Source organism: Camellia sinensis, chromosome 8 (assembly GCF_055761805.1).
Source record: "Camellia sinensis isolate YWXY chromosome 8, ASM5576180v1, whole genome shotgun sequence".
Classification (NCBI taxonomy): Eukaryota; Viridiplantae; Streptophyta; class Magnoliopsida; order Ericales; family Theaceae; genus Camellia; species Camellia sinensis.
In genome coordinates, this window is record NC_138968.1 from 174,266,893 (window position 1) to 174,288,650 (window position 21,758).

Genomic DNA, 21,758 nt, shown 5'->3' on the forward strand with positions numbered 1-21,758 from the left:
TATTTGTAACAAATTCAACTATGTAAGGCTCCACTCCCTTCCCACATCATTATGGGTGAATTTAGCAATCTAAATTGTGGGTTTTAACATTTCTCTAACATATAATGAGAAAGTGAGATGCTGTATTCATTCATGCTACAGTAATTTCATGTCTTTTACTCTGTTCTAATCATTCATGAGAAAGTGCTAACTTAGATTACTTCAATTCTTAAGTGGTGGGAACAATGCTTACATGCAAGGCATGCATTGTTAGAACTTGGAAGGATTGCGTGTAAACTAAATGGTGTAAACAATTTATTTCCAATTTCTGTCTCCACCGAGTATCTGGAGAACAATTTCAGTTCTGCTTATGCTTTTCTGTTTGGTGAGAAAAAGATCATACCCATACCATGATGAAAGACATAAAGCAGCTATTATCTATCAAAAAGACATGCAACAGAAAGAAAGTTTTATGAAGATAGTATCTGTACCGTGTGTGCCAAAATTTGAAGGGAAAGCTTATTTGATTCAAGGCCATAAACATATATTGAGTTATCACTGCTACAGCAACAAGCTCTCGCCCATCAGTCGAAAATTTCACAGAAAATATTCCAAAAGAGTATCCTCCATCGTCATCAGAAAAATCCAAACCATCATGAATCTCCTGCACAACATATATTAGTTGTTGTTCACCAAATTGCAGTGTCTACTAAATTCCAAAACAAAGGATTTTTGTACTTAATACCGTGATGTTTGCATGAGATTCTGTTGCTGCGGATCCAACATTAACAATATGGACAATAGGTGACGTGCTGGCATAAACCTGTAAAAATGATGGCCAAATTGAGACCTATCAGTTTATTGAACCTCGCTTACAAAATCCTATCCAAAGTTTTATCTCGTAGACTGAGCTTGGTTCTGCCAAATATTATTAGTGAAGTTCAATCTGCATTCATAGGTGGTCGTCATATTTTTGATGGAATCATGATAGCCAATGAGGTAGTGGATTGGTGGAAGAAACATAAAAAGAAGGGGCTGATTCTGAAATTGGATTTTGAAAAAGCATATGATTCAGTTAATTGGAATTTTTTGTGGTCTATGCTATCAAATTTTGGGTTTGGGGACTTATGGGTGAGTTGGATGAAAGAGTGTGTGACTACAGCCAGAATTTCTGTCCTTGTGAATGGTTCTCCGACGGATGAATTCTCCCCCAGTAAAGGGTTAAGGCAAGGAGATCCTCTTTCTCCATTCCTATTTAATATTGTAGTGGAGGGTTTAAATTTGTTGTTGGCTAGAGCAAAAGAATTGGGACTAATTAAGGGTGTTTCAGTGGGTCATTCCGAGATCCAACTCACACATCTACAATTTGCGGATGATACTTTACTATTTTGTGAAGCGGAAGAGGCAGAGGTGGTGAATATTAAAAGAATTTTGAGATGTTTTGAGATTGTCTCAGGCCTGAAAATAAATTTTCATAAGAGTGTTCTATGTGGAGTAGGAATTGAGGAAGCTCGTGCTCAGGTTTTTGCATCCAAATTCAATTGTCAATGCCAAAAGTTACCTATGAAGTATTTAGGACTACCTCTTGGGGCTAATCTCAAGTCACGAAAGTCTTGGCAACCAGTGGTGGACAAAGTGAAATCAAAATTGGCCCTTTGGAAAAGAAAGTTGCTCTCTTTTGGTGGTAGAGTAACATTGATTAAGTCTGTCCTATCCCATTTACCATGTTATTATTTATCTGTGTTTAAACTACCTGAAGGTGTGGCGAAAACTATTGATAGGTTGCAAGCAGCCTTTTTGTGGGGGAGCTCTGAACAAAAAAGAAAAGTACATCTTGTTAAGTGGAAGGAGATTATAACTAGCAAGAAGCAAGGAGGTCTAGGCATTGTGAATCTGAAAGAAATGAATTGCAGTCTTCTATTGAAATGGTGGTGGAGATATGGGGAGGAGGATAAGGCATTATGGAAGAAAGTGATTAATAGTAGGTATGGAGCCATTGGAGGGGGTTGGCTACCTAAGATGGAGCCTTCTGGGAGGGTGTCTGCTGTGTGGAATGGTATTCTACATGGGGTAGAAATACATCCAGATTTACATAATTTTTTCCTCTCAAAAGCAGAAATCAATTTGGGTGATGGTAAGCGAGTGTTCTTCTGGCTGGATAAATGGTTGAGGAATATGAAGCTTAAAGACGAATTTCCGAGACTGTTCAGTTTGTCTACGGAGAAGGAGGTCTCCCTGGAATGTGTTGTACAGAGAAAGGAGGGTGTAGGGGGCTGGCATTTAAATTTCAGAAGGCCTCTAAGGTCATGGGAAGAAGTTGAGGTTGTTAGATTATATGCTTTGCTTGCTGAGGTACCACCTCTGAGACCAACCATCCCAGACTCTCTTAGGTGGCTGAGGTCTTCTTCTGGGAAGTTCACAGTGGCTGAAGCAAGAGAATGGTTGGCTGCTCATCATGGGCCGAAGTTGATGATTCCTACACTTTTGTGGGGTAATGTGGCCCCTCCCAAAGTTCAATTTCTGGGCTGGTTGATTTGGAAGGGTCGAGTTAAAACCACTGATTTTTTGCAAAGGATTGGTGGTCTTAGCAGCAGTGTAAGCAATGTTTGCCCCTTTTGCAAAGCTGAACCTGAATCTTTGAACCATATATTTCTGATGTGCAGGGGCATTTGGGAGTCTTGGACTGAATTGTTAAATTGGTGGGATGTGAAATGGGTATTACCTGCTGCAGTAGTAGATTTGCTCCATTGGTGGATGGGTTTTAAAGGTAAAAAGATCATAATGAACATTTGGAATTTAGTACCAATGGCTATGTTCTGGTATATTTGGAAGATAAGGAATAATTTTATTTTCAATGGGGGTCAACCTAACCTAAAGGAGCTGAGTGAATCTGTCAAGTGGAGAGTGGCCCTATGGGCCAAATCCAATCTTCCAGGTATTTCTTACTCCAGGCATGATATTGTGCATAACCTCAGTCAGATTATAGCCTGCTGTTAACTATGCTTCTAGCTGCGTATGTTGGTATCTGTTTAGTCTTAGTCACTAGTTCAGTTTGATCTGCTGTTGGAATCTGAATGCTCTGCTGTTTGTATATGATCTGACCTGTATCTGGTTGTATGCCTTCAGTTTTGCTTCTGATCTGGTTGTATGCCCACCAATGATGTATGCCTTCAGTTTTTGCTTCCGATTTGCTTCAGTTTGTATCAGTGCTGGTTGCTAAGGGTATGCTGTATGCTCTGCTGTTTGTATGGGTCTGCTGCTGGGTTGTATGTGCTTCTGGGGTGTGTGTAGTCTGCTCCATGCCAGATGGGGTGTGTATGCTTCTGTTCTAGTCTGCTTTAATCAGGGTAGTATGGCAATCAGAATCAGGGTAGTCTGCCAATCTGGGAAGTCTGCTAATCTGTGCCTGCTGGTCTGCCAATCTGTGTCTGCTGGTCTGCTCAGGCATGGTATGTTGATGGCAGATCTGTTGCTGGGATGGTATGTTGATGGCAGATCTGTTGCTGGTATGTTGCTGCCTTATGCTGTGTGTAGTCTGCCTTGCTGTTGTTGGTCTGGTTGCCTTGCTGTGTGTAGTCTGCCTTTTGCTGTTGTTGGTCTGTAGTATTGTATCTCTCTTCTGTAGTCTTTTCTTTTCTATTCACTTTGGTTTCCTTTATTGGTTTCTCACCAATTTAGGGTCTTCTGTTCTCTGCTCTTCCCTCTTTGTTGATGTAAGTTTGTTTGTTATACTTTCTGCATCAATAAAGTTTTCTTTTGTTGATCAAAAAAAATTGACAGAGAATGAGATTTCTTTAGAGTCAGAGAGAGAGGGAGCAAAAACCAAACATAATGTAATTTTGAATATACTACAAATGATACTGTAAGGATCTCAATTAACCAATTACAGCATCTTCCAAACAGTTCTTCCAAATAAGGGAGCACCTTTTAACATCATAGATATAATTGGGAGAGGGAAATGCATGAGAGTGAATAATACAAAGAAATGCCACAACATACCTGCATGTCTTGATGAACACAAATTTCCAATCATAGTTTGCATCGTCACATGCATATTTCAGTTGACACAAAAGCAAAAGAACTCACCAAATAGCATTGATCTGGGGAAAGGGATGTATCAGTAATTGTCCATCGCAAACTTTTGGCAAGAATGTTTTTTTGAACTTTCCACCCTTTATCCACGTTATATATTCTAATGTTGCTTCCCTGTATTGAGAAAGAACAAATAAATAAATAACTAAATCTAAATCAAACTTTACATTTTTCCTTCTCCTAAGAGAACAATCAGAACAGACTTAACATGCACATTAAAGAGCTGTCAAATTTTAAATTTCTCAAACCCAATTCCAAAACAAGAAAGTAGTACCTGAAACCCTGTAACAAAGAGGGAACCATCAGCTGAAAACTGGGAGACATAAGCCCGGGTAGTCATCTCAGGCGACAACAATCGAACAAAAACAGAGCCGAGAGGGAGAGAGAGGATCTCAGGCGACGGTGACCAACAAGGAGGTGAATCGATGCTCCGGTTGCTGGCCAACGCGAGGAGGAACGGCGGCGGTGAGAGTGGAGGGGAGAGGAGCGGCGGTGAGGGAGAGGGAGAGGGAGAGGGAGAGGGAGAAGGATGCTGAAGAGAGAGAGAGAGAGAGAGAGAGAGAGAGAGGCGCTATTAATGGTTCAGGGTTGGGTTTGGTTTGGTGAGAGCGTGTGATATTTTATGTAAATGGTTATTGGCGACTAAAACTATAATTCCCTCTAAATATTTGAAATGTCTCCCTCCAAAACAGTTACTTCTTTGGCGACTAAAATTCAATTTTGTCGCTGAAAATAAACTTTGGCTACCAAAATTTTGGTCACCAAAGGTAAAAAATAATTTTTTTATTTTTCGTTTTCATTCGACAAAACGAATCGAAAAATTATAATTTTTTTCTAAAATTTCAAAAAAAAATTCAATAAAGATAAAAATTAACAAAAAAATAGTAAATATTTGTTGCTTATTTTGAATTTTGAATTTTTAAAATTTTTTAAAACATATATATTTCTTAGATTCGGCTCGATAAAATGAATTGAAAAAATAAATTATCGTAAAATAGGTGTTTTTTTAGATGTTGCCCAATGGTTCATGTGATACAAAAATAAAATTTAAAATGTTAATTTATTATCTTAAAAGAAAATAGAAGTAAATGTTACAAAGTTTCTATACAGATTCAAACTAATGTTTTAAAAATCGAACTGGTGAGCGAACCGGAAAAGGGATCGGGTGGACCGGAATTGAACCGTGACATAACAAATATATTAAAATTATATTTAAATAAAAATATAAGTAATAAGTTATAAATTAAAAATATTAAAAATATTAAATTATCTTAAATATTTGTCCTAATATGTTTTTTTACTGAAAAATATAATAATATATTTTAAAATATTATATTCTTATATTTTATATTCTTATATTTTCTTATATTCTTATATTTTAAAATTTTATGACAGATAATAATATATTCTTATATATTTTAAAATTTTATAAGAATATATTTTAAAATATTATATTCTTATATTTTATATTCTTATATTTGCTTATATTCTTATATTTTAAAAAATTTCTTATATTTTCTTATATTCTTATATTGTAAAATATAGTTAATTTTTATTTGGGACTCCTGCATGACTAACTAGGCACTAATCAATTTGATTTAGAATTTTAGAACATGCAATATGTATATTTTGTCATAGATAAACACAGATGAAGAAATCATGTGTCAAGTGGATTTAATTAATTTATTATTCAGTTGTAACCAGTTTATTATATTAAATTTTTAATCACAAAATACACCCAAGATTTTATCTTAGTAACAAAGTAAACCTTAAATTAATTTTAGAAGATGATAAACCATTTGGATTCTAGTATAGCCTAATAAAGCCAACTGGCTTTTACCACTTAATTCAATGATTGTTTTATTCATATACGTACTACTAATGGGAATTCATTTTTATTTAATTAATAAGCATGTTTCATTTTTATTTTTATTTTTATTTTTATTTTTAAAAAAGAAGCTTCTTTCAATTTTATTTTTCTCATTTAAAAAAAAAAAGAAAGTCAAATTTCAAGTGGAGACATAAAATGTCATTGTTGTTAATCTATTCATACTGGAAAAACAAGAACAAATTTAAGATTTGACAATCTCTATACGAAAAATTCAAGATTTGACAACCTTTTCATAAAAATAAAAATAAAATAACTATTTTGTTTAGTCAAATTTTGAAGTGGAGACTAATGGTATTGTTGTTAATAAAATAAAATAAGTATTTTGTTTAATCATTTTTGGCGACCAAAATTTTGGTCGCCAAAGATCAAAAATATATTTTTTTATTTTCATTCGGCTACCAAACAATTTAGTAGCCAAAAGTAGGTCTACAGCGACTAAAAGTTATTTTGTCGCTGAAAATATATTTTTGGCGACCAAAATTTTGGTCGCCAAAGATCAAAAATAATTTTTTTTATTTTCATTCGGCTACCAAACAATTTAGTAGCTAAAGGTGCCTCTACGGCTACTAAAATTTATTTTAGTCGCCAATTGTGATATGTTTAGCTACTAAAATTTTTTTTAGTGGCCAATTGTAATATTTTTAGCTACTAAATTTATTTTAGTCGCCAATAATCAACATTCCCCTACTAAAAAAAATTAGTAGCTAAAAAGTTCACTTTTGCCTACTAAAATTAATTTTGGTAGCCAATTCCCACACTTTTGGCGACTAAATTTGTTTTGGTAGCCAAAAATGGTCGCCAAAAATGTGTTTTCTTGTAGTGTTTATTGTAAAAGTTATGGTTATAAACACACAAACGGTGGTGCTACATATACCAACTAGTGTAATAACATTATTACTGACCGTACCTATTATACAAATTACAAATACCTAAAATCTCTAAAATTGTGTCACATCATCTGTTAGTACACTACTTAATGTATATAACATTATTCTTTAACGCCTCATTTGAGAGGGATAAGAAGACCGGACAAAATTAAATTATCATCCTCACATTTAATATATGAGTTGGAGATTTGTCATTCTTTTTTAATGTTATAACACCTCGTTGAATTCTAAAATAAACAGACTATATAAATGTTAGAACTTTCTTTCGTCTATAACTATTATGTCATTATAAATGTTAGAACTTTCTTAATCGTTCTTCAATTTAAAATAAAAGAAATCATCTTTTAGCCAAAAGAATAAAGAAGTGCACATTTTGCTACAATTATACATGTACAGTTTATCAGAAGCACTACACAGTCATCTGTTGTAAAGGAATTTCTAAAGAAGAATAATAAATGAAAACTAGACAAGTCAATATGCACCATTTTTCTACTCTCTGTTGGCCCAATAACCAGAATCCATAATGAGTGGGTAGAGATCATCAACAGATGTAGAAGAAGCAGTCCATGGCCCTTCATTCGACATACTGTGAATTTGGGTGTCATTGGAGTTTGTTTCATGGCTTTGTTGCAGCTCAATCATCATTTCCTTCGGTTCCATCTCATCGCTTGAGACCATTGAATCTGAAACCAACTCCCCAGTGACTGTCCTGCTTTCAAGCATGCTTAGAACTGAAGACACAGTAGGTCTAACTGCCGGAGAGACATCAGTGCACAAGAGAGCAAAATCAATCATCGCCACAACCTCCTTTTTGTTGAAGTCTGATCCCAACATCAATCAATCTCTTCTCTCTATTTTTTTAAAATTTTTTTTTTTACATTTTTTCGTAAAAAAAAAAGAAAAAATTCACTAAAAATTCCAATTCCCAAACTCTCCCTAAAGTTTGAACAAAAACATGAAAATTTAGACAAAAACCATGTTGAAACAATTTAAATACAAATTTAACATAATTAAAATATCAAAAATCAAAATGATACAAAACTCATATTTTATAGATTAACAGTGTACTTAACCCTAACATCATTCAATTATATAAAGCGTGTATTTTATTGATGCGAATGGCGCCACATTTTTACTTTTCCAAAATTAGCTTCCACATGGAATAAATCCTAAACTAATATTTCTCATTCAACAAACTATCAAAAAATTTAAATGTAAAACTACAGACATGCAACAATTGCACCCATAGCTAATATATATATTTTTAAGATGATAATAATGATAATAATAATGGGTAGCAGGAAGGATGATAGAAGAAATGAGGATGGATGGGGATGGGTACCTTGGTAAATTGCAAGAAGCGGGGTGCCGGCTATAATAGAGGTAGTTGTGATCAGGGCGGCCATTGTTCTCACAGTTGAACTCTTTCTCGATGAAAGGACTGTTATTCCCCACAAAGGTGGGTGTAAATTAAATGCATAAATTAAATAAATAATTAAACAAAATAGTTCAGAAAATAATTATATACATTATTTTCCGAATTAAATGCTTAAAGAAAATAATGTCGGGACTTATGTTGGACACAATTTTCTTAAAGTAGATTTCGCCCTCGCTCCGGTGCTTCGAGATATAACCGGCGTCTACTTCCTAGGGTGCAACGACTAACACTTAATTTTACAACACTATAAAATCAAGTATGACGAACCAAACAATGCTATAACTCTTTCTCTTTCTTTTCCTAAAAAATAAATACAGAAACAGATGCAGGAGCAATAGATGACGAACATAAGAAGAAAGGGAAAAAGTTTGAATTTTTTTTAGCTTGAACATGAATTGCTGGAGTAGACTTTATATAGGCAGATTGGTGGCTGTTCGAACAGGTAGAAAACCTATTTGGACAGATTGAACAGGCACCAACAGATTTGAATATGTTTGGAACAAATTCAATTTTGAATTCAACAGATCTGAACCTATTCGGGTGGGTTAAACCTGTTAGGGAATTTATTTAAAGTTTTTGGCCCAAAAAGATAAGTATTGGGTCGGACAAGCCCAACCCAACCTCACACCACGCACCTGTGCCCAACTCCAGGCCTAGCCCAGCATGGTTGGACGGATGGCGTGTGTGTGGTTTTAATTTGGGTCCAATGGATCTAGCCCACTTCACCCATAACCTCACATTTTCACAAACTTGGGTACTCCTTGGGGCCCATCTCAAGTATCCCAAGCAAAGGTATATAAACTCATTCAAAACCTCAAGCCTTTCCAATATGGGACAAGCATATTTTTCAAATGTGTAGGAAACCCACCAAAAAACTAGTTTCACGAACCTAAAAACGCGTATTGAATTCTCATTCATCCGGAAATGGTTTTGAGCAACCAAATATATGAATTTATTCACTATGCGGCATTAAACATGTACCCGATTAGAAACGTTAAAAATAACGCTTGGGTCCCAACTTAATTAATGCTCAAAGTTAGCAAAAAATAAGGAATTTCTAAAGCCATTTTCCAACAATCCCCCACATGAATGGAATTCACGATAACGGACATGCAACAAGATGCAGACAAAGAAAAAGTACATTAAGAAGATACACCACATCGAGATAGGTAGCTTTTGGCTTTGAACCTTCTCTAGTGAAAGCTTATCGGACTTACTGTCTAACCAGTGGACGGGATGTCTTGAACTGTTCAGTTGTTTGTGTAAGCCAAGACAATAGACTATACATAGTGTATCCGCATACATAGTTTGGTTCTTACGGTTGTGTTCATTTTGGCCCTGAACAACGCCTGGTAATTCATGAGTGCTCTAGAGAATTTAGCCTTCTCAATTTTCACATAACCAACCCAGTTCATACTCATATGGGTGATTTCTTATTAAGAATATCCTGTTATAACCCACTTGGATGTCAAAGCTATAAGAATCATTAAAAGCAAAGCTTATCCTACTAACGCTGCAGGTATCACTTTTCTTATCATAGAAATTGGTAGGAGTAAATTTCCTTAGTGATACGTGAAGTCATCCATAATTCGGTTGTCCCTTTGAACCTAGATCTTGGGATCTCCAGTCAACTAAGTTGGGTTGCCATTATGGCAACTTTTAAGTAATAGGCTTTAATCCCATTCCCCTCAATAACTGGTACATTTGTTCTCTAGCTAGCCCTTTAGTTGATAGATCTGCAATACTTTACATATTCTATGGAAATTATTCCATGTGAGAGCAAATGCCTAACAGTATTATTTTTCGACGAATGTGTCGAGACTTATCGTTATACATATGATTTTGTGCCCGTCCTATTGCTGTTTCACTATCACAATGTATGCATATAACTGGCACAGGTTTAGGCCACATTGGAATGTCTTCTAAGAAATTACGAAGCCATTCTGTTTCTTCTCCTGTTTTATTTAATGCAATAAACTCAGATTCCATTGTCGACCTTGCTATGCATATCTGTTTGAAAGATTTTCAAGAGACTGCAGCACCTCCCAGGGTAAAGACATATCCACTAGTGGATTTTGAGTCTTTTAGTATCTTATATCCAATTTGCATCATTGTACCCCTCGAGTACTGCTGGATATTTGGTATAATGTAAGCCATAATTCTGGGTATGTCTTAGATACCTAAGTACCTTAATTATCGCTTTCCAATGATCGGACCTTGGATTACTTGTGTACCTACTCAATTTGCTTACAGCATAGGCTATATCTGGCCTAGTGCAATTCATTAAGTACATCAAACTTCCGATTATCCGAGAGTGCTCTAATTGTGATATGCCTGCACCTGTATTTTTTGACAAATGAAGACTAATGTTAGCAGGTGTTTTAGCATGACGGTCGTCATGCTTTCCAAATTTCTCCAAAATATTCTCAACATAGTGAGACTAAGATAAAACATATCTTTCAGATGTTCTAGTAATCTTTATTCCTAGAATTACATCTACTACTCCCAGATCTTTCATGTCAAACTTTTTGTTCAACATTTTCTTTGTAGATTTGATCATGTCACTATCGTTTCCAATAATGAGCATGTCATTCACATAAAGATAAACTATGACATAGCCTTTGTCTGTGCTTTTAACGTAGACACATTTGTCACATTCGTTTATCTTAAAACCATCTGAAAGCATAGCGTGATCAAACATAGAAATTAAAAGATAAATTGTTGGGTTGTCCAGCTTGTAGAGTTCTCTTACAAACATAGAAATTAAATTTTAAAAATAAATATAATATTATATGCAAATTGATTTTTTATTTGACTTTCTTAACTAAATAGAAAGGTAGTGAAGTTTATATTAATAAATACATCATTGTGTTTTGTTTAGAAATAATAAAATCTCATAAAAAATCTATATATCATTTTGTAAAACTAAACACAATACATATCTCTACTATTATATTATCTATACTATTTATACTATTATATAAGCAAAAAATTATTGCCCTATGAAGGCTTAGAGTTATAATATAGTTTTTAATTTTTTTTTTGAATTTTTAAATATAAAAAATACATTTGTAATAATACTATTGATTCTTTCTATTTTATTGATATTTTTGTTACTATTTCATTAAATACGTTCACAATCAATTTGGTAAATTTCAAATTTTTCATTGATTATAAATGTGGTAAAGAATCTGCAATAATATGAGTTGGCTCATTTAATTGTATTTATAATTTCAAATTTTAAAATTCTTTATATAGAAATAAAAAAAAAGGGAAAATTATTTATAAGTCATATCAGGAGAACTTATTTAATGTGAATTCCTGTGTAATTTCTTATAAAGTTTTAAATCCTATTTAGATTGGAAGGTGTTCCTGAAGGTCCTATGAATTGTGATTAAATGGCATTAGTGTACTATTATACCTTTTATATGTTTCCATATTATAAACTATCCTATCATTCAGCCTATTAAGTTTTTGGAGACTTTTAGGAAAATGCAATGTGTACGCGTCGCCTGTGGGAGTGAATGTCGCATTGATAGCGGATTCCGGTGGATTTTGAAAATGTTGTTGGTTTGGATCTAGATATGGGTGATGCTGTCGTCAAGGTTGGGGGTTGTGTTGTTTTCTTTTGCTGATTTGAACTCAAAGTGTTTGAGGGAAGGAGGTTTTTTGCTTCTGATATGACTTTCACAATCTGTTACAACCATCCAATGTTAACCCACATCTACAAAGTGGTTATGTATTGTATGTGTTACGTTCAATTGTATTTGTCTTTGGATTTGTGTTGTATCGTTGTTGTAGTAAGTGTTTACATACGTGCCACGTTACGTTTCGCAATCTTATTGGTTTTTTAATTTTTTAATTGAATGTGAAAATATTGCTGGTTTATGAAAAATGGTACATCCATACATTGGCACACTTTCATTAGCCTCCAATGACGTAATATTTAGGTTGTAATGTTAACCAACATCTGCAATGTTGTCATGTTTTTTGCACGTTACGTTCGGTTGTATTTCTCTTTGAATTTGTGTTGTGATGTTATTGTATTCAGTGTTTACGTACATGTCACGTTACATTTCGTAATCTTACTGGATTTTTGATTCTTTTAATAGAATGTGAAAATGTTGCTGATTTGTGAAAATGGTACATCTATACATTGGCACACTTTTATTAGCCTCCAACGACGTTACATTTAGGTTGTAATTTAACCCACATCTGCAATGTTGTCATATTTTGTGGGTGTTATGTTCGGTTGTATTTGTGTTTGAATTTTGTGTTGTGACGTTGTTATATTTAGTGTTCACATTTGTGTCACATTACGTTTCGCAAACTTATTGGGTTTTTGATTTTTTTAATTGAATGTGAAAATGTTGATGGTTTATGAAAAATGGTACAACCATACATTGGCACACTTTCATTAGCCTTTAATGACGTTACATTTAGGTTGTATTGTTAACCCACATCTGCAAAGTTGTCATGTTTTGTGCGTGTTACGTTCGGTTGTATTTGTCTTTGAATTTGTATTGTGACGTTGTTGAATTCAGTGTTTACGTACGGGTCATGTTATGCTTCGCAAACTTAATGGGTTTTTGATTTTTTTAATTACATGTGAAAATGTTGCTTGTTTGTGGAAAGTCTTGGAATCTATGTGAATGAAACTCTTAGTTTTCATTATATATTATTAAATTCAGAGTTAGATTGTTTATCTATAAACTTTCTTATGATGGCTTGTGAAGTGGGTTGTGAATATCAGAACCTTGGTCCGTTCGTTCATGTTTAGAAGCAAAACGACCGTATTGAAATCCAAGCATAAAAAAATCTAGTGTCTGGTTGCTCTAGGTATATCTTGTGCCTCTTTAATTTGATTGTGTCATAACCCAAACCCGCCCCTATAGGTTTAGCGTAACCGGCCAGTAATCCTAGATTACCTTCGGCCTTAAAGACAAAATTTCAAAATGTTTAAATTATATCGGGGCCGAAAACAGAAGTGAAACAAAATAATAATGTCCATTGAGCTTGTGTATACATGACTAAAATAATTAAAACATTTAAACACAATAATAATTTATATACATATAAAAATCCTATATATCTCACACACATATACATTAAGACTTAACAAAATACAGAGCTCTGACAAAGTTAAGGGGTTTATATTCTTGGCTCTACTCGAGCCTAAGTTGCTCCATTCCGGAAGCTCTTCAAAAGGATGACACGGGTAGACTCCGAGACTTTCTCTATCCTTGTTACTCAATTTGTTCACCTACATATACATATAAATAGTGAGCTAAAGCTGTCACGACCCAAACCTGCCCCTATAGGTTTAACATCGTAACCGGCCAGTAATTACTGAAGGCCTCTAAGACAGATTAACATAATGTCAGGGGCTAGCGGAAGCAAATAACAATATACAACGTCCATTGAGCTGTGCAGACTTATATGAGACAGAAAAATTTTAAACTTTTTATATACATATATACACATTATCTTTAAGTCATTATATATATACAAATTAGACAAAAAGGGATTTAGCTCTATTTACAAAATACACAAGACTTGTTCAACCAAACACGAAAACAAAACTTAAACTTTAAATCACATAGCCATAATCACTTGACATATTCGGAACCTCCACGGGAGGCACATAGGTTGGCTGACAAAAATAGATTCTAGGCAGATGCCTCTAAGCCTAGTCACACGCCTGATCATCTACATACATAAATAATATAGTGAACTAGAGCCCAGTGAATAATAACAGAGTAAAGGGTTTTAATGAATGATATTCATACCAGATTCAAAAATCATAATTCAGATTCATAACATATTCATATTTATATTCTTGCTTAAAGCAAATACAGAAATTAGAGTCCATGCTTAACCATACGTGGTACATCCATTAGCGCTAACAGAGTAGATACAAAACAGATGTAGACACATGGTGGTTATGAATAACCAGTTCCATAAAGGAACCTCTGAATCCGGTAACAGAGAATAAACATGCTGAGCCCCAAGATAGAGCCTCCGGTATGGGTAATAGAGTGCGGACATATTAAGTTCCATGATGGAATCTCCGATACCAGGTAACAGCTAACAGATATCACATGATGCTAAGGATGTTACAAATACATTATTAGAAATTGGACAATCATTCATTGTACAGAACATATCATTTCAGAAAACAGATCTTAATTCATTATACAGAAAATAAATAAAGTTGAACATAGCTTTACTAAGTTATTACTCACAGATAGCTGCAGAAGCAAATCAGATAGACCGGACATATCAGATAAATCAAGCAGACAATGGCGCGTGACCTTCACAAGCACATAACATATACACATTGAAATACAATATTACTTCTTTGATCAAATTTGACTTTTCTAGTCTTTTTCTGTCTAAATAGTCCGAAGTTCTACTATGCTTATTCTTTCTCATTCAAATAAACCGGGTTCTTATTTCACATATTCTTTCATTACTAAGTCATTCTTTTCCAAATAGCTGGATCTTTTACTTGGCTTCTTAAATAATTACTACTAGATCAATGATTCATTCTTTAACTAAATAATTTATGTTGATTGGTAGCTTATTAATCTTTATTGAGTCATAAATCATGTCTAGAATGATTTGGAAAGAGATGAGAATAAAAATGTGAACTAAATGCAATTTTTCAAAATATGCTGAAAATGGGATCTTTGCTCGAGCGCCACTTTGGTCGCTCGAGCGGACTGTAAAATTTGAAAAACTTATGGGAGCTCGATTTTCACACTCGAGCGAGACTTTCCTCGCTCGAGCGGATAGCGTAAATTCTGAAATTTTTAGAATTGCAATTGAAGTTCAAATTTGATATTCAAAGCCTCAAAACATGTATTTTGGTACACGAAAATGGAGAACCATTGTATAATTTAGTAAACACTTTCAATTAGAAATCATTCATTCAAAATCATGTTTCAATTGTCCAAATTTAGTTTTAACTCATCTTCTTTATATCAACCCATAATTCTAAAATATAAATTAGACTTCCCAACCTCTTGAAATTCCATGATGTATGTAATACAAATAGATCCAATTTTATTATTAATAACAAAATTAGCTTAACTATGAATTACACAAATCAGTTTCTTAGAAATTCAACTTAACTCAATTTTTAACCAAAAACTTAATTTATAATCATGGGTGTTCTAAAATGTATCTAAATTGAATAAAATTCTTAAATTACATCACATGAATGGATTAAATAAAAATCTAATTATAAAATCAAAACTTTAGGATTAATTCCAATTTTCTGGAGAGTAGGTGGCTTGAGCAGTTCTCCTTCAAGCAGTGGGGACTACCTAGAACAATTTCTGACCACTGTCCTATCATAATAATGGAGGATGAAAGGAATTGGGGCCCAAAACCTTTCAAATTTATTAATGCCTGGTTACTTCAACCTAATTTTAAATCCGTGGTGAAGAGCTCATGGGATGAAGAAGTTCAACCAGGTTGGGCTGGGTTTAGATTGATGAGAAAGCTTGCATCACTCAAAGTCAACCTCAAAAGATGGAATTCAGAGGTATTTGGTCATGTGAAAACACAACTTAAGCAAGCAGAGGAGGACTTACATGCTCTGGATCTGGTGGCTGAAACAAGATCTTTGTCAGAAATAGAAGCAAGTTCAAGTGAAGTTAGAGGGCTAGTTTGGAATTTGCATAGAAGGAAGGAGAGTTTATGGCATCAAAAATCTAGAATGTTGTGGGCTAAGTGTGGGGACAAGAATACAAGGTTCTTTCATATGATGGCAAGCTCTAGGCAAAGAAGAAACCTTCTTGATTCAGTTGTGGAAGATGGGGTTAGGTTGGTGGAACCAAATTCTGTGAAGCAAGTTGTTCATAGGCATTTTGAGAAACTATTCTTAGAAACCTGGTGATCCAGGCCTAAGCTTCTTGGCCCTTTCGCATCCATTTCTTCTGCTGGGTAGGAAGAAAGCTTAGAAGCAGAATTTTTAGAGCTGGAGATTTAGGCCGCGGTAAAAGATTATGATGGTAACAAGGCCCTTAGTCCAGACGGTTTCAATTTGGCTTGTATTTAGAAATGCTGGCAGGTAATGAAGGGTGAAATTTTATAATTTATGGATGAGTTTCACTCTAATGGAAAGATTGTCTCAGGCCTCAACAGCTCTTTTATCACCCTCATACCTAAAAGGGAGAATCCTTGTGAGTTAAGTGATTATAGGCCCATTAGTCTTGTTAATTTAGTATATAAAATTTTAGCTAAAGTGTTATCAAAAAGGTTGAAAAGAGTCTTGCCAGTAATCATTAGTGAAGTTCAAACAGTCTTTCTGGGTGGTAGATTTATTCTCGATGGTGTCTTGATCGCAAATGAAGTAGTACATTGGTGGAAAGTTGCAAAAATGAGAGGCATCATTCTTAAGTTGGATTTCGAAAAGGCATACGATTCAGTTAATTGGGATTTTCTTTTTTCTATGATGAAGAGTTTTGGTTTTGGGGAGAAATGGATGGGTTGGATTAAAACATGCCTATCATCAACCAGAGTATTTGTCTTGGTCAATGGTTCTCCAACAGAAGAATTTACTCGCCAGAGAGGGCTTAGGTAGGGAGATCCGTTATCTCCTCTTTTGTTCAATATTGTTGCTGAAGGTTTGAACCTATTGATTGAAAGAGCAAATGAGATGGGGCTGGTTAAAGGAGCTTCTGTAGGGCCTAATGAATTGAAATTTTCTCATTTGCAATTTGCAGATGATTCTATCATATTTTGTGAGGCGGAAAGAGGGGAATTGGTGCACTTCAAGAGAATTTTGCGTTGCTTTGAGGTACTTTCCGGCTTAAAGATCAATATCCACAAAAAGTGCGTTGTGTGGGGTGGGTTTAAATGATTTTGAGGTTAATCAGTTTACCTCCATTTTTAATTGCCGTAGCCAAAAGCTCCCTATAAGCTGTTTGGGTTTACCTCTTAGGGCTAACCCCAGTAGAAAAAGCACTTGGCAACCTGTTATTGAGAAAGTGAGAAAGAAGTTAGCCATATAGAAGATGAAAGTCTTGTCTTACGCTGGTCGTTTAACTTTGATTAGGTCAGTCCTTTCTTGTCTGCCCATCTATTTTCTATCAATTTTCAAAATACCTATGGGAGTGGCTAAACAGATTGAGAAGATTCAGGCAGTATTTTTGTTGGTAAATCTGAACTCATGAGGAAAGTCCATATGGTGAAATGGGCGGATTTAACAATTAACAAATCACAAGGGGGTCTGGGGCTTAGAAATATGAGAGAAATCAATGCTTGCCTTTTGATTAAATGGTAGTGGAGGTTTGGAGTGGAGGACAGAGCTATATGGAAACAAATGTTAAGGGGCAAATATGGTGTGGTTGCAAGTGGCTGGGTACTTATTATTCCAGGATCCTGTTTAGTGTGAAGACTATGGTCAGATGTTGTCTATCTTGATGCATCTAGTCCAAAGCTGGTTGATTACTTTTTATCTAATCTCAAGCTAGTTGTAAGAAATAGGCAAAGACTCCTATTTTGGGAGGATAAGTGGTTAAATAATTTGTGTCTGAAGGAGGAATTCCCTAGGCTATACAGGCCGTCTGAGGAGAAGGGTTGTACAATTATGCAGATGAATCACAGAAGAGGGTTAGCACATGAGTGGAAGTTTCTGTTTAGAAGATCTCTGTTAGCTTGGGAGGAGGAGGAGGTTGTAAGGCTGCAAGGGGTACTTAGGGGCGCACCAGTACTTACAGTTCAAGTAGAGGACTCTTGTTTATGGCTGGCCAACCCTTCAGGTTCTTACTCTGTGGCTTCGACATGGAAGTGGTGGGTGTTGTCGAAAGGTCCTGTTGTAGGTGTTGCTGATATGCTGTGGAAGAATATTGCCCCACCCTAGGTGAAATTTTGTAGCTGGTTAGCTTGGAAAGGAAAACTTAAAACTTCATCTTTTTTTAAAAGGATTGGTATGTTGAATTTGGAAGCTAATTCAGTGTGTTTGCTGTGTAGAACAGAGGAGGAGTCAATTAACCTTTTGCTTCTGTCATGTCTGGTGGTATGGAAATTGTGGTCAGATATGGTGAAATGGTGGAATCTAGTTTGGGTGGTTCTGGGATCAATTGAGGCATTATTGCATTGGTGGGCTGGTTCTAAATTCAAAAAGGCGATCCAACCAATGTGGAAAGTTGTTCCCTTAGCTGTTTTGTGGTCAATTTGGAAAGCTAGGAATGAATGCTTTTTTCAAGAAAAGAGCGTTGATGGGCTTAATTTGGCTGAGCTGGTGAAAGTGAGGGTAGTACTTTGGTGTAAACATAGTTATGGAGGATCGCAGTATTCTGTGGAGGACATTGTCTATAATCTTGATAGGATCAAAGCCTGATTGAGGTGGTGGTGGCTGGTTTGTCCAATCTGTTAGGATGCTGGCTATATGGATGCAGGATTTTGTTTCAATCTATAACAGAACATTGCTGATCTGTGTGGGTGCAGGATCTGGGTGTGATTTGTGTAGAATGAATTGAAGGGCTGCAGTACAGTTTATGATATACTGATACTCTCAGTAGGGTGATTGATCTGTTGAATGCATTCAGTTGCTTCCCATCTGTTAGACTACTCTGTCAGTTACCTTCATGCTACCTTTGTTCTTTGATCTGTTGATCTGCTGGGTGAAGCTTTGCAATTTTGTGTTGATTACTGATATGCTTTGGCTGTGGTGATGGTTGCTGTGTGATTTCTGTGTGTCTTGGTGAATTCTATGCTCTTGGTCTGTGCCAGAAGTGTCTGAATGCTCTGTAGTTTTGCTTTTGGAGTTTTGGGGTGAAATGCTGTGAAATGTTGTCTTGGTGAAATGCTGGTTTTTAGTTCTTCATTAGGTGATTCTCAAGTTGTGGAGGCTTACCAAATATTGGGGAGTTTGTACTCTGTGTAAATGTTTTGTTTTGTTCAGCGGAGTGCTTCTTCAGCTGAGTGTTCTGTTTTGGTTGTTAATTCTGTTTTTCTGTTTTTCTCATTTTGTTGGTTTCTCACAAACTAGAGCTTCGAGCTTCATCTAGCTCTAAGCTCCTCTTTATTGATGTTCTCTATCCTATTTGTATGATTTCATCAATAAAGATTTATTTTGCCGATAAAAAAAATAAAAATAAAGATGATACAATAGTTTTTGATAATATAACCATACAGATCAAGATTCATCACAAACACAAGACCATCTTCCAAATAAGCCTCGACTAAAACAAGAACAAACAGCCTACGACACACACACACACAAAAGAAAAAAAAAAAAAAAGGAAAAAGAAAAAAAGAGACATATACTAATAAATAGATCGTCGGACAAAAAACAAAGACTAAACAATAACCGGCTCTTGCATTACAGAGTCTGACAGGCATTCATATTGTTAGGTCCCTATGTTGTCAAATCTGGAGACAAAACATTGTGTTGATTCAAATGTAATTTTTTGTGTTTTTGTTCTTTCCGCTCGAGCGGATCCTTGTGAGCTCGAGCGTAGATTAGCAGGTCTCAGTATTTTGTCAGGGCAAGCAAAAAATACTGGTGGGTGTGATTTTACGCTCGAGCGGATTATCCTACGCTCGAGCGCATCTCAGTTTGTTCGCACGCAGTTTTTGGTCAGTCCGCTCGAGCGGGCTGTGTTGAGCTCGAGCGGAGATCGCGGATCCAGATTCCTATTTAAAGCTGCTAAGGATGTTTTTTTTGAAGAAGTTTTTCCTAGATCTGATCTACAAGCACTAGGGTTGTGTTTAAAGTTTTCTTTGGAGTTTTTTTTCATAGTTTTCCTTGATGTTCTTGAGAGAGTTCTGAACTTATGCATTGAGATTCATACATCAAGGAGGTTGCTTCTTAAGTTTCAAGTAAGTTCTCTTCGGTGGATTCCGAAGATTAAAGCGTAGAATCCAAAAGGCGTTTGATTCTACGCAGTCGTTAATTCGACAAGTGAAGTTGTGGTGTGGAATCAACTTCAGGATCAATTCCGTGACGAAGGCGTGGTGAAAGAGTTACAGAAGATTCAGAGACAAATTGACTGGGTTGGGTAATTTGTATGGTATCTTTGTAATCTTTTCGTTCTTCAGTAGTGGATTGATAATGGCGGTTCGCCCGTGGTTTTTGATTACAATTGAAGGTTCTTCAATTGTGGTTTTTTCCACGTAAAAATCGTTTGTGTCGATTTATTGTTTATTCTCAAAAAACAAACAAACTAAAATCACTCTCGTAAGTGTTTGATGATTTTAGGTTGAGTGTTTGAATTAATTGGGATTTGGAATAGGTTAATCTTGATCTAATCACAAATCACGTAGGATTTTCAATTGGTATCAGAGCAGGTCACTCTTTGTTTTTTTTCAAAACTATAGGAGTGTGATTTTGTGTGATTAGTATCATGGATTCTATTCGTGAAGGTAACTCGACTCATAGACCCCCATTACTTGACGGTACAAACTATTCTTATTGGAAAGCTCGTATGAGAGCATTTTTAAAATCCATCGATGAGAAAGTTTGGCACTCCGTAATCTTTGGGTGGAGTGAACCTACAATCACCATTGATGGGATTGATATTCCTAAACCCCTTGATAAATGGGACACAACCGATTACCAGAATTCGAGTTGGAACAACAAAGCTCTCAACTCCCTCTTCTGCTCTGTCACACCTGAAGAATTCCGTCGAATTTGCACGTGTGAAATAGCAAAAGAGGCGTGGGATATTCTTGAAACGATTCACGAAGGTACTACCTCTATTAAAAGGTCAAAACTTCAACGTCTCACGTCCGCCTTTGAAACCCTTTTTATGCGCGACGATGAGACGTTCGATGAATTTTATGCAAAACTCAGTGATATCGTGAATTCCTGTTTCACTCTCGGTGAAAAAATCCCGGAAGCAAAAGTTGTTGGAAAAATTTTGAGGTCCCTTCCCGAGAGGTTCCAACCAAAGGTGACAGCCATTGAGGAGGCTCAGAATGTTGATACCCTCAAGCTCGATCAATTGGTTGGAAATTTGCAGACTTATGAAGCCCACCAAATTTCTAAGAAAAAGCAAAAAGAAAATATGGCTTTCACGAGTGCCCATGAGACTGCAAAACCTCCGGAGACTGAATTTGATTTAGAGTCTGAGATGACGACTATGCTTACAAAACAGTTTAAAATTTTTTTGAAAAAGAAGCCGAATTTCAGAGCCCCTATTTCAAAAGATAAGAGTAATGACAAACCCAAAACTGTTCCACCAAAATTTGCTCAAACTACTGAAAAAAAGATTGTAAGGGGACCAGGGGTCAAGTGTTATGAATGTCAAGGGTTTGGCCATATGTCTCTTGAATGCCCTTCGAAAAAAAAATCGGAAGAAAGTCTACACCGTAACTTGGGATGATGAAAGCGGGTCGGAGCAAGAACCCGAAGAACCTGAATCCGGTGAAGATGGGGATAGTGCATTCATGGCATTTTGGGCCACGGTTTCTCAACCTCTTCCAAAGCCTTTGGAATCAGCTCGTGGCCAGA

At 35.6% G+C, this 21,758-nt stretch overlaps 1 protein-coding gene and 1 pseudogene across 1 annotated transcript; both read right to left on the bottom strand.

The window, feature by feature from the left end:
* Nucleotides 1-272: 272 nt before the first annotated feature.
* Nucleotides 273-4,584, bottom strand: LOC114290297 (LEC14B protein-like). Its single transcript, XM_082884159.1, has 4 exons — nucleotides 4,346-4,584; nucleotides 4,066-4,185; nucleotides 725-802; nucleotides 273-643 (listed from the first exon to the last, which is right to left on the bottom strand). The coding sequence occupies exons 1-4, from the start codon at nucleotides 4,409-4,411 to the stop codon at nucleotides 377-379; spliced, it is 531 nt and encodes a 176-aa protein (XP_082740285.1). The 5' UTR covers nucleotides 4,412-4,584; the 3' UTR covers nucleotides 273-376.
* Nucleotides 4,585-7,338: 2,754 nt separating this feature from the next.
* Nucleotides 7,339-21,758, bottom strand: part of LOC114290304 (uncharacterized) — a 46,273-nt pseudogene continuing 31,853 nt past the window's right edge.

What these genes read in the sequence shown, in the direction of transcription:
- LOC114290297 (XM_082884159.1), bottom strand. Translation starts at nt 4,411, where the DNA reads ATGACTACCCGGGCTTATGTCTCCCAGTTTTCAGCTGATGGTTCCCTC. An exon ending in CCCCAGATCAATGCTATTTG is followed by an intron (nt 803 to 4,065) that starts GTGAGTTCTTTT and finishes TCATTTTTACAG; the next exon opens with GTTTATGCCAGCACGTCACC. An exon ending in AATCTCATGCAAACATCACG is followed by an intron (nt 644 to 724) that starts GTATTAAGTACA and finishes TATGTTGTGCAG; the next exon opens with GAGATTCATGATGGTTTGGA.